This window comes from Delphinus delphis, chromosome 14 (assembly GCF_949987515.2).
Source record: "Delphinus delphis chromosome 14, mDelDel1.2, whole genome shotgun sequence".
Classification (NCBI taxonomy): Eukaryota; Metazoa; Chordata; class Mammalia; order Artiodactyla; family Delphinidae; genus Delphinus; species Delphinus delphis.
Window position 1 is genome coordinate 7,879,082 of NC_082696.1, and position 13,550 is coordinate 7,892,631.

Sequence of the window (13,550 nt, forward strand, 5' to 3'; positions counted from 1 at the left end):
GCCAGAAACTCCAGGGTTCTGTTTGAAAATCTTTTTTCGACTGCATAGGCGCAAAAGCCCTGAGGCGGCTGCGGGACCGAGGACAGCGCCCGTAGCCCCGCCCACAGTGGGCGTGCCTGGGACCGGGAGAGAGGGTGGGGCTTCGACGCGCCCTACAGCGCTGCGCTCCGGGAGACACGGAGGGCGGGCTAGGCCGGTGGGAAGCGGCGCGCGCAGCGGCCAGGAGGGGGCGCTCCCAGGCTGCGGGTCCCCCACCTTAAAGACCCTCCCCCCACGCCTCCTGTCCCCCCACACGGCGGCCCCATCCGGCCCTATGCCCAGAGCTCCTGGGGGCTCCTCATAACTGCTGGGCTCGCCCTGAAAAGAAAACGAGGAGGGCTCTGGCCTCAGGCCGGGAGGGATCCGGCCGACCTCTGCCACCGCGGCGCGGGGCACCGGCATCCCTCAGCGTCAGGCCCCATCGGCATCGCGCCCGCCTGTCCACCTTGCCTTCTTCCTCTGCCCGCTCCACCTGGCGGCCAGGACCGACTGCCGACCCCGGCACTCGGAGAGAGGCCGCAGTGCACCGCGGCAGTGAACCGCGGCAGACAACCGCGGCAACCGGCCAGCCTGGCCGTCCTCCCCGGACGAGAGCCGGGCGAGGACTGCGGGGCGGCGGCCAGCACGCCAGGCCCACGGCCAGCTCCCGAGGACGGCGCCAAATGGGCTGGGCCGCGCTCGCCGGGCCCGCCAGACCGCGCCGGGTCCTCCAGACCGCGCGCCGGGCCCGCCAGACCACGCTCTCCAGGCCGGGTCCGCCAGACCAGACCGCACTGGCGGGGCCCCACCAGACCAGACCGCGCCGGGTCCTCCAGGCCGCGCTCTCCAGGCCGGGTCCTCCAGACCAGGCTGCGCGCCCCAGGCCCGTCAGACCGCGGTCTCCAGGCCGGGCCCGCCAGACCAGGCCGCGCTCGCCCAGGCCCGCCAGGCCGCGCCGGGTCCTCCAGACCGCGCTCTCCAGGCCGGGTCCGCCAGACCGCGCTGGGTCCTCCAGACCGCGTGCTGGGTCCACCAGACCGCGCGCTGGGTCCTCCAGACCGCGCGCTGGGCCCGCCGGACCGCGCCAGGCCCACCAGACCGCGCGCGCCAGGTCCTCCAGACCACGCTCTCCAGGCCGGGTCCGCCAGACCAGGCCGCGCTCGCTGGGCCCGCCAGACCAGCCCGAGCTCGCCGGGCCCGCCAGATCGCGCCGGGTCCTCCGGACCGCGCCAGGCCGTGCGCGCCAGGTCCTCCAGACCACGGTCTCCAGGCCGGGTCCTCCAAACCAGGCCACGCGCGCCGGGCCCACCAGACGGCGCTCTCCAGGCCGGGTCCGCCAGACCAGGCCGAGCTCTCCAGGCCAGGCCGCGCCGGGTCCTTCAGACCCTGCGCCCCGGGCCCGCCAGGCCGCGCTCACCAGGGCCCGCCAGGCCGCGCCGGGTCGTCCAGACCGCGCTCTCCAGGCCGGGTCCGCCAGACCAGGCCGAGCTCGCCCGGGCCCACCAGACCAGACCGCACTGGCGAGGCCCCACCAGACTAGACCGCGCCGGGTCCTCCAGGCCGCGCTCTCCAGGCCGGGTCCTCCAGACCAGGCCACGCACCCCGGGCCCGCCAGACCCGCCCGACCGCGGCCTCCAGGCCGGGCCCCCCAGACCGGGCCGCGCTCACCTGGGCCCGCCAGACCAAACCGCACTTGCCGAGCCCGCCAGGCCGTGGCGGGTCCGCCCGACCGCGGTCTCCAGGCCGGGGCCACCAGACCGCGCCGGGTCCGCCAGACCACGCGCTGGGCCCTCCAGACAGCGCTCTCCAGGCCGGGCCCTCCAGGCCGCGCTCGCCCGGGCCCGCCAGACCAGGCCACGCTCACCCGGACCCGCCAGACCCGGCCACGCGCCACCGGCCAGGCCCCGGGAGGTCCTCCCGACCCTGCGCGCCAGGGCGCCCGCCAGGCCACGCTCGCCCGCACCCGCCAGACCCGGCCACGCTCCGCAGCCCAGGCCGCGCCGGGTCCTCCCGACCCTGCGCGCCAGGCCCGCCCGGCCGCGCTCGCCCGCGCCCGCCAGCCCCGGCCACGCGCTGCCAGCCAGGCCGCGCCGGGTCCTGCAGACCCTGCGCGCCAGGCCGCGCTCACCAGAGCCCGCCCGACCAGGCCGCGCTCCGGGCCTGCCAGGCCTCGCCTGCCACCCTCGCCGTCCGCGGCCGAGCCCAGCCGAGCTCGCAACCCGGCCTCGCTGAGGCTGCCGGGCCTGGCAATCGCGCCTCCCCCTGCTGCCTCGGGGCCCAGCTCGCGGCCGCCGGGCCTCCTCAGCACCTCGCTCAGAGCCTGCCAGCCAGGCCGCCAGCCCTCTCCGTGCTAGTCTCCGACGTGCTCCAGCAAGGAAGGCCTCCCTCGCTGTCCACTCTCCCTTCTCTATTGTACCGTGTCTTTCGACGTGTGCTGTTCACGTGTTATTTCACCAAATTAAGAGTCCCCTCTGTCCAACTTTCCCCTACAGCTATACTGCCTCACTTTTCCGCTCCTCTTTATATGAACACTCTGAGATTTCTACTCTCGCTTCTACCAGACACTCCCCCCCCCTTGTCCCCTGCACTGGCTGTTCCCCCAGAGCCACGTGACCCACGGCTTTTCGGCTTCAAGTCTTTTGCTCAAATGTCACTTTCTCAGCGACACTTACCCCACTGAATATTCCTGAACACACACTCCTGAGACCCCCAGCACTCCTGACACTCCTTCCTTTTCTTTTTTACAGCATTCATCACAGTCTGATATACCACTGAGCCATTGTTTGTTCTTGTCTGTCTCCCACTCCACTAGAATGTAAGCTCCATGAGAAAAGGGATTTTTGTCTGTTTTGGTGACTGATTCAAATATTTGTTACAAATAAATAAATGAATATTAAGCGTTGGCTGTTTTAAAAATATTTATATATACATATATCTGTCATGGTGTGATTTAACCAAGTAAATCAATAAAGTACACTAAAATTTATTGAACTATCCCCATAGTTAGGCTGTTTCAGCATATTTGCCACCATTACCAATGCTCCAAGTAATTTTTTTGTACAAAAATCTATGTACAGTATTAATTCCTCCATTGTTGGTAAGATTACAAAAGTACATTACAGGAATCTAAGTTTTTAAATTTGATGGACAATGCCAGACAACCAGGAGAGACTATAAATGAGATGAAAACATGAGTTATACCTAAAAATCAACCAGATATCACCTTAAATATCCAATAGAATTATATAATTTTAGAAAGTTAAAGATACAAGAGGAAAAGGTATTTTCACATGTTAATAGAGACACAAAATTGAATCTAGCGATCAACCTGGATAGCTGTTGTAGATTTCTGTGAGTGCACACAAGAATCAGACAGTAAGTATCACCTGAAGTCAAGGGTCAGGCTCCTTAAGAGTAAATGAAGTCACATGACCAGCAACTACAATTGAATTCACTCTATCCTACACCCAGGTCACCTATAAAAAAGCCAGGCAGCATCCCAGGCTTTGGTGGTGAGTAACCTCACGTAACATCCTTCCTTAGTGGGTCTGCTACCTCGGTTAAAATGGGCTGGTAACAGCCTTCACGAAGTGGACACCTAGTTTTTAACCCTCAGAAAGATTAATTAAATGAAAACCATGGTATTAATATTTAGGATTTTAGGAGGAATGTGAACATATTCAGTATTTTTACATACTTGCAATGTCTAATTTTATAACTAATTCAAAGGTTATAACTAAGCAATTGATTTAGAATTGTGACAGTATTTGAACAACTAAGAGAACTTCAGGTTTATCATATTTCCACATTTAAACTATTAAATTTTTAAGAATTATTATTAGTCCTTAAGTTTTTACTGTCAGATCAGACATCTGAAGTACTTTAAAGAGAAATCAAATATATAAAATGTATAAATCACTTTAAAATGTGAAGATGATTCAACTCGGTTGTAAATGGAACCAAATGGTTGTTCACAGACCCCATATAAATGACTGCTAAACTCTGTTAGATTTATACATGTAACAATATAATATCCTTGGCCTAAGGAAGAACTAACACAGGATTTTTATCAAAAATTGTAATATTATTTAAACCAAAACTGAGGTCTTAATATTTGTTTCTAAGTACAAAAACTGCCCTTGCGGGCACTATAAAACTCACATCAACAACGATCTTCCCAGAGGGTTACAGACAACCATCTTCCTATAGCAATGTACGAATGTGCCCGCTTCTAGGCTCCTTGCCAGTAGTCCATGATTCAACCATTTAAACTTCTGCCAATGTGACTGAAGGAAAACTAGATTTCATTATTGCTTTGATTTGCATTTACGCCTGGCTTACTAATGAAGCTGAATTGACCATCTGGATTTCTTCTTTTGTGAATTGCCTGTTCTTAGACTTTGCCGTTTTTCTACTGGGTTTTCTTACCATTTATTAAGAGAAATTCCTACCTCCTCCAGATTAAGTTTCTATGTTACTAGGTTTTTCCCAATGTTCTACTGTCTTTTTACTTTTAATTTTAACTAATCCATAATTTCTGTTACACAATATGAAGGAGAGGTCTAACGTTGTTTCCTAACAGATAAACAGCTTAATTACATACAAATTTTAGGTTATCCGTTAAGTTCTCGTATGTATTTGGATCTATTGTTAAACTAACTCTTCTGTTCCTCTGATCTGCTCCAGTTTTTGTGGCTATTTTCAAAATTCACATTTTTTTTCCTTTCTAGGAAGTTCATGTTAGTTTCCAGCTGTCCTCTAAGAGCCAGGAGTTCAGGTTACCCACCGTAGTTCCCATATTAGCTCTACAACTGTCTGATGTGACCCTGTGACTAGCAGAACAAGAACCCTGAATAAATCGACAGGCTCTGCAGCTGGCCTGCCAGCATTCAAATCCATAAGCATGCAACCTCTGGCAAGCTGCTTATCCATTTAATGCTTCAGTTTCTTCATTTATAAAATGAGGGAAATGAGATCATCTACTGCAAAAGTTGTTGAATGAATTAAATGAGATAGTCTACTTAAAAACGTAACACCTGGCATGTAAGTGCATACCAAATTTCGTTATTATTTAGTTATAAAACTAAATTTACAATAACAAATTTGGTTATTTCTACCGTACAACACAAATTAGCAAAATTAGATCAGATTCAAGATTATCTGTGATAATGTTAATGTCCCTCTCATTCGTTCATAGTAGTGTGCTTTCCCGAGTTGAAGGACAGGGTAATAACCACTAGTGCTGAAAGTACACATCATCTAGCATACCATTCTCTCCCTCAGGGAGTTTGAGGCCCTAGGAAAAGTATGTCATGTGTGTCTGGGGGTAAAATGAGATTAGAAACAGCTGGTTTATATCATCATCAACTAGTAACAATTCATCTTTTTAACTCTCCCTTTTAACCAACCTTTCCTAGTCCATCAGGCCCAGCTTTCTAAAAACACATTCTATCAGATTACCTCCCCCATTATCATCACAAAGAACCTATAACAGATCCACTACCTACCCCAGAAAATATCAACTCTCCTGCCTGGCTTTCAAAGCCGACCTGACTTGGTCATTCTCAAATTTTGTGCCAACCTCACAAATCACTCTCCTAGTGACTTGTGTGCATCTGGTATACATCTACGTTACATTACACTATACTGCACTACCACAAACTAGAAGACACACTTTCATTAGCCAAAAATGCTATAGCCAAGTATTATAATAAAGTCAAGAGGAAAACTACTTTTCCTCTTTCTGAAAACCTAAGTAACACTGGCCAACAGGCCCACTTGTGGCCTCTCTCTCTGAATGGTCAGAAGATCCCAACCAGGAAACTGGTGATCTCATTTCCAAGTTTTTTAAGTATATCACAAAGTAATAAAATTTGGTCCAAGAATTCAGAACAACCTGGTGCTTTCTCAGATCTCTACCCAGGGCCTCAAATCCCTCTTACCAGTGTTTTCAATCTAAACCGTCTCCGTGCTGGAAGAGAGGGAAATCAAACACACGCTGGACCTGACCAGGAGACCTCCCAGACCTCGCTCTTCTTACTCTAAACCATTACTTTCTAAAAAGCCCTTTTGAACTGTGCTTAGGAATTTCCATTCAAGATCAGAGATGGAGCTACCAAAGTAAGCTGCCCCTCCCAACTCCAAAAACCTACCGAGTTCCCTCTTCTCACTGCTGCACTGTCCCCGGTCACACGCTGTCTCCACTTCATGACTGACCCTCACCATCAGACCTCACCATTGAGAACACCTTGGTCAAAAGGTCACCACCCACCGACATCCATGACATCACATCCAAGGATGGCACTGGCTGCCTTTATGTCTGCCCTACGTCTCTTTAGGCATCTGCCCCTTTCCCACTCCATGTAACTTGGTAGGGCTGTCAAGCACTTGGATTACCCTGCCAAAGGAAAGGGATACTGACCAAAAAAAGAGGGCTTTGGGGGAAATGAAATGAGCCCTACCTAGGAGAGAAAGGTTTGTGCTTTTTCCTCTGGGATGGGCAGTCCTTAGGACTATTTAGTTTTTAGTGTAAGCCCAAAACCAGTGACCGTCTTTGACCCCATGTGAATACAGACTGCCTGAGACTCAAACCACCACAGAAGAAGGCGGAAAGATACAAGGGGGAAGGGATCTAGGTACTAGAGGAAATGAGGTGAAACAGGGAGAAAAGTAAGGACAGGGTTTAAGAAAAACATGAGGAGGCAGATCCATGGAGAAAACATCCTTCTATATCAATAAACACAAACGTGCGTAATTCTTCACAATGATTGCATAGTATCCGCTAGATGGGAGTAACCTAATCTGGTCTCAAATTGGACGTTTAAATTGTTACCACTTTTAACTCCTATACAGCATAAAATGTATATTATGTACATAAGCATATGTAATTGTATAGACAGCTGTATATACATAGAGTCATTTTTGCAAAATTGGGCTCCTGAACATCCAGTAATTTAAGGGTAGTTTTACTTACCCACGGAACGAAAGCTCTTTGTCTTCAAGTCGTGCATACAAACAGCACTTGATGTTCCACACTGGGCAATATTCACATTTCCACAGATGTTGATTTTATAAAGCATGTTATTTCTGGTATCAACAGCTTCCCATGTATAACTAGAAAGGAAGAAAAGCAATTTGTCACTCTCACTGATCTGCCAATAATTAAACTTCTCTCTAGTTTCATTTTCAAGCCACAGTTGCTTAAGATTACCATAACCCAGAAGATACACTTTCATTAGCCAAAAATACTAAAGTCAAACTATGTTAAGTTGAATAGAAGCCAGGGCAGAAACCGCTAAATACCACCTCACTCTGGTTCAATCCACCCTGAAGCAGCCTCAAGACTCCATGAACATTGAAATACTTAAAATTCTACCATTAATTTAAGAATAGCAGCTCAGATGTCTAAGTCATTCCTCGAGAATCATGTTGAATTTTAAGATAGTGACCTTTCCAATCACACTGGAATGCTGAAAAGCCAGATGATTGTTTTTAACTTCATCTTAGTTAAAAACTAGTTATGGCATAAGAGACAGTTCTAGCTCTGGTTTCACTTTTTACAGCTACAGTTCAGATCTGAACTGACAAGGTGAAGCTGTGCCATGAGGCAACTGATCCAAAATCAGACAAAATTTACTTTAGGTTGATTCAATGTTATCCAGCATTTTACATGCATTAAAACTTGCTGTCTGGGGCTTCCCTGGTGGCGCAGTGGTTGAGAATCCGCCTGCCGATGCAGGGGACACGGGTTCGTGCCCCGGTCCGGGAAGATCCCACGTGCCGCGGAGCGGCTGGGCCCGTGAGCCATGGCCGCTGAGCCTGCGCGTCCGGAGCCTGTGCTCCGCGGCGGGAGAGGCCACAGCAGCGAGAGGCCTGCGTACCGCAAAAAAAAAAAAACTTGCTGTCTGTTCAAATCTCTGGCAAAGTAGATATTGAGCAAACTGCCTATGAACCAAAATGCACACTTGGGACAAAACACAGCTGACCCTTGAACAACATGGGTTTGAACTGCATGGGTCCACTTAATATGTGTATTTTTCCCCTAAGTACTGTACTGCCATATACCGAACTACATGATCCACGATTGGCTGAATCCACAGAAGCAAACTGCGGATACAGAGGGCGAACTGTAAAGTTATATGCGAATTTTCGACGGGGGTGGGCAGGGTAGGGGAGTGGCACTCCTAACACCCACACTGTGCAAGGGTCAACGATAATGCTCTGTCAGTCCTGTGATAAAAATTATTCTCAATTCTCCACTCTTCCCAGGGAAAATGTTGTGTCCATTTTGTAAAACTTCCTCAGCAAGGGTAGACAGGAAATGAGGAAAGAAAATAAAAAGTTCCCCGCAAAACGCAAGGATACATTCATGCAACAGTATTGTTGAACGGAAGATAAATCAAATCAGACTTGCTTCGGCTAGGCCTATCCTGGAATTGTGGAGGGCCTGGGTGTGAGACCCTGAGGGTGCTAAACCCTAAGAGCCTGTGTGTGTGTCAGGAGTATCCAAAGCAGTACCAGCTGGAGGAGAGAATGCACTCCCCCAGGAGTCCACTTACCACAGCGGAGACAAAACACCAGGCAACACACCCCTCCCTGACCAGAGCCCGCCTCCCCAGAGCCCCGCCCAGCAATGGAGGAGCCCTAACCCAAGGTTACTGGCAGGCAAGGAGCCAAGCATTCTCCTGAACCCAGGTCTGGGGACCCATCAATTCCACCTGCTAGGAAGCCAAGGACCTGGGCACAGTCAGCACGCAGGCAGGGCTGCAGAATGCTCCCCTGGGAGTTCTGACAGCCTCTGAAGTGCAAGAAACCTGAAAAACAGGCTGGGCTGCTTTGGTGAGGGCCCAGCTGGGCTCAAAAGCAGTTACCACTGAACGCAGCTTCTTCATCGGTAACACCTTAGAGATACCTCCCAGAGTCAGGAGAGTTACATGGCCCGAGAAAATGACCCAAATAATACCAGGCACGAGAAAATCAGCCATCAAGGCCTGTTTCTTTTGACCTACACTAACCCTCATTCATTTCGCTTCACAAGATATTTTCTTAAGTACTTAGTGAGGAGTACAGCGATGATCAAACAACAATCAGACCAAAAAACCCCTGCCCTCCTGGAGTGTATATTCCAGGGGAGGACAGAAAATAAACAGGTAAAGAAATACACAGGAAAAGTCCATCTCCTAACACCAGCATGCTTTTACGAAAACAAAATAGCAGAATGGGATAGGAAATGACCGAGTAGTTACTTAATGTCGTTGGGGAAGTCTTTCGAGATCATACTCACCCTGGGGCTTGAATGACAAAGAGCAACCCAGGGGGAGACGTGGTGGGCAGACTTACTAGCCCTTTTGAGGTCCTGAGGCAGGAATAAACTCAGCATGTGGATGGAAAAGAAAGGAAGGCCCTGTGGCTGGAGCAAGGTGGATAGAGAGACCAGGAGAAGATGACGCCCAGGAGATGGGGACACCTGGTCACACAGATTAAAAGAAGCAGTTTTGATTTTGTACTTGAAGCAAAGAAAGGCCACTCAAAGACCCACTCTGCGGATCTTTCCTTAAAAATTTAAGCTAGGGTTTTCATGTGCAGAGTATTAGTAAACTTTTCTATTAATTATAGTTAATTAAGGAAAATCGTGAATCTCTTACTCAGGACCCCTAAGTTTTTCCAGGATAGCAGACATCAGATTTAAAGCCAAATTTAAAGCAATGGCATCATTAAAGTGTTCCAGAATCCTAAGAACATGAGAGGTGTGTGAAGGTATTTGAGAATGACTGAATGGGTAGGAATCAACTCCAAAGACATCCATGTGGTTACTGAAAATGCTACGCTTTTCTTAAAACAGAAACCCACTGCTGTTTTTGCAGAGGTGATAGTTAAGTAAGCTAGATGGAAAGTGCCTGTGTTTGTGGAGCAGAAAAGAGATGGAAAAGAGTAAAATGCGGGATGTTGTCCTGATTATCTGGAAAGCAGCGTTCCTAGAAAGAAAGACGTTGCTCTAGCCAACTATATTTCTTTTCTCTATTTGTATCTCATCATATTTGCTTTCTGTCAAGATTTATCAAAATGATAAGCGGTGGGCCTCCCTGGTGGCGCAGTGGTTGAGAGTCTGCCTGCCGATGCAGGGGACACGGGTTCGTGCCCCGGTCCGGGAAGATCCCACATGCTGCGGAGCAGCTGGACCCGTGAGCCATGGCCGCTGAGCCTGCGTGTCCGGAGCCTGTGCTCCGCAACAGGAGAGGCCGCAACAGTGAGAGGCCCACGTACTGCAAAAAAAAAAAAAAAAAATGATAAGCGGTTATCAGATTAAGGGGTGAGGACCCTGTGAAAGTACGTGAGTGCTGGGTTTCTTCAGGACTTTCATTTAACCACGCACCACAGGGCAGCAACTCACAAATCCAAACTGCAGCACCTGGGCAAAGAGTCCTTAGTCATCTCCCTTAAAACTGGAGAAAGGGCATCTGCAGGCTGTCAGGGCTTGAAACGCTTGGATTCCAATGGACGCGTTTTGCTTTAAAACAGATACACATGCCCAGTGCCTTGTATCAACAGGAGCTCAGGGATAATCACTCCGTTGAAATCATCGATCTGAAAACTCACGGAGCATACTCCCAAAACTACAGTGTATCCCGCTATGCCCCCAGTTAGATTCAAGTATCATCTAGATAAGCTTTCACTAGGAGGAAATATTTTTTAAAGATGACTTCATTAAACTTGAAAATCACAGAAATATCTGATAGCACTTTTTAAGAAAATTACATGTTTGGAACTAGATGATCCTACACTCCTGGCCAGATTGAAGGCCACATGACCAGAATGGCCTAGGCTGAAACCATTCTTTAAATTTATGCTAAAGTTTTAAAGCACCATGATCATATTCTAGAACCAGAGAATGGCTTCAGAAATAAAAGTTCATAGACTAAATAACATTTCATGATACATTTAATGAATAATAATCTTTTGTCCAAAAGTTTTCCACTAGAAAATTCTCTGCGATAAAGTGAACATGTACAGCCAAAATGAGGAAACCCAACAGTATGATTTATTTAAGAGCCAAGCAACTGAGACTGTTCAGCTGAGATTCCCAGGGAAGTCTACATTCTAAACTAAGCTACTTGGACTTACACAAATAAAGAGGAAAAAAAAACTAACAGGAAAAAAATGAGACCAACATATTAGACCAAAGAGAAAACTAAGCTGTAATATTAAAATTTTAAACTTTTAGCAGAAAACAAACGGTGGAATAAAATACCTGCAAGTTGTGTGGAAATGTAGTCTTCGTTCGGACACACACACACACACACACACACACACACACACACACACACACACACACGTTTTAAATACATCTGCGCTACAAGCATCTCCTGCGGCAGGATAGGTATGAAAGCCCAGTGGGCATTTTCATGAAACTCTGACACTCATATCAGGTCAAGTCTTCTTCTAAAAGACACCATGGTTCTATGCCGTCCTCCATCTCATCTCTGAGAAACAGGGATGCAAAGAGGTGGCGCAGAAGAACCACGAAGGCCGGAGGAAGCGGGTGGTCCCCGGGGAGCATCACCCAGAAGCCCCACCCACTTCCAAGTCTTGCAAAATTCAGTTCATATCCTCTGAGGAGGCAGCCTAATCCCGGTTAGAAATGTTCCTCCGGACACAAAACCACCTGTGTTAGAACCCTGGCTTCGAAAATCAGCAAAAGCAAGCAAAATCCTTGCCATCCTTACCTCATTTTCCAGAGTACAACATGCTGCTAGCCAATGTCCCCCTCGCCCTCTTAAAAACTCCAAATTCATTTCAAAGCAAACCTGACGATTAGACACACGGGTACGCATGCAATACCCCCCAGACCACGTGGGCTAGTCCCTGCTGCATCCTTAGCTCTGATGCCAGCCCTCCTGGCATTTCCCACCACCCATCACTAGATCTTCTTAGGTGTCTGGCATCCCCAACTGCCCCGTGGCTCTGGACAGGAGTGTCCTCTGCCCCAGAATGACATATGGACATATATATGGACAGAATCAATATATGCTGGCAGGTTGGGAAGGAAGCCGGTCAGTGAACTAAGAACGCGTCACAGCAAACTCTCAACCACAGGTGCTGACGGCCACCCAGCAAGCCACCCAAGCACCTCACGCCATTAATCAACTCTCCCGAACTCCTCTGCTTCAGAGCCAGAGACTCCAAGGCTCAGAGACTTGAAGCTCCTTGCCCAACATCACCCAAGTATGAAATGACAAGGCCAGGCTTATGCCAGGCCTGTCTCGGCCCCACGGGCCAGCGCTTACACTAAGGTAAACTGCCTCATTTACTTACAATTTTTTTACGGTTTTTTTTTTTTTAACTTTTCAGAAATATTTACTTTCAATTATAACACTGAAGCTGGCAAACCATTCCAGGAAACTTTACAATTTAAATCTTGTCACAATAGATGCCCCTAAAATGGCAGATCCAGGGGCTTCTCTGGTGGCACAGTGGTTAAGAATCCGCCTGTCAATACAGGGGACATGGGTTCGAGCCCTGATCCAGGAAGATCCCACATGACGTGGAGCAACTAAGCCCGTGCACCACAACTACTGAGCCTGCGCTCTAGAGCCCGCGAGCCACAACTACTGAGCCAACGAGCTGCAACTACTGATGCCTGTGTGTCTATAGCCCATGCTCCACAACAAGAGAAGAGAGAGGCTGTGACCTTTGTGAAGATCCAGGCTACCCTATGTGAAACTGATCAACAGATGAGACACTTTTCTGAGCTCAAGTTCTTGCCTAAGTTTTCAACTTCTGCTACTATTTCCCCCCCATCCCGTCCAGTTCTGCTTCCTCTTTTGCACAGTCTGAATTGCCACACACCAGAGGCACTGCCTTCAGCAACCTATTTCCCACACCCAACTGGTTTCCATGGAAAGAATATCAATTCCCTCAGCCCCCTCCTCCCCATGGGCTGCCCTCACCTCACTTTTGTATCCAGACCGGTTGAGGATTCCACTAAGGAGGAACACATCTGTATTGTTTTCCCCGCCTCAGATGCACACCCTCCTTTAAAATGACTCCTTAGCTCAGCAGAAAGCTGCCCTCCGAAAACCTCAGCCAACAGTCCAACAGCGTCATCAGTAACTGGGAAGCATTCTGCGATCGAACCAGCGAGCCAGCAGGGAGCAGGGGAGAGGACAGAAGTCGCACACAAGGCAAATGGCTTTAAGAGATAACATCTGATTCTAAAGTGAATTCTGGAGACTTCCCTGGTGGCCCACGCTCCCAGTGCAGGGGGCCCAGGTTCGATCCCTGGTCGGGGAACTAGGTCCCACATGCATGTCACAACTAAGAAGCCCACATCCCCCAACTAAAGACCCAGCTCAGCCAAAATTCATTAATTATATTAAAAAATACAAAAATAAAATGAATTCTGTGGCTGAGATATGCCCTGGAGGTGGACAATTCATCTCACTGTATAAGGTGAGCACACAGGCTGTCGTTCCCTTGGTTAAAGAAAACTTGAGACCATCTGCCCCTGACTGTAATCCCACCGCTTCTGCCGA

The 13,550-nt window shown here is 49.2% G+C and overlaps 1 protein-coding gene across 1 annotated transcript in view; it reads right to left on the bottom strand.

Moving 5' to 3' along the window:
* IGF2R (insulin like growth factor 2 receptor) overlaps positions 1 to 13,550 on the bottom strand; it is a 110,021-nt gene that overhangs the window by 82,263 nt on the left and 14,208 nt on the right. The window contains exon 2 of the mRNA XM_060029687.1: positions 6,992 to 7,131. Coding sequence (XP_059885670.1) covers positions 6,992 to 7,131 — 140 coding nt within the window. The remainder of the gene's footprint in view (positions 1 to 6,991; positions 7,132 to 13,550) is intronic.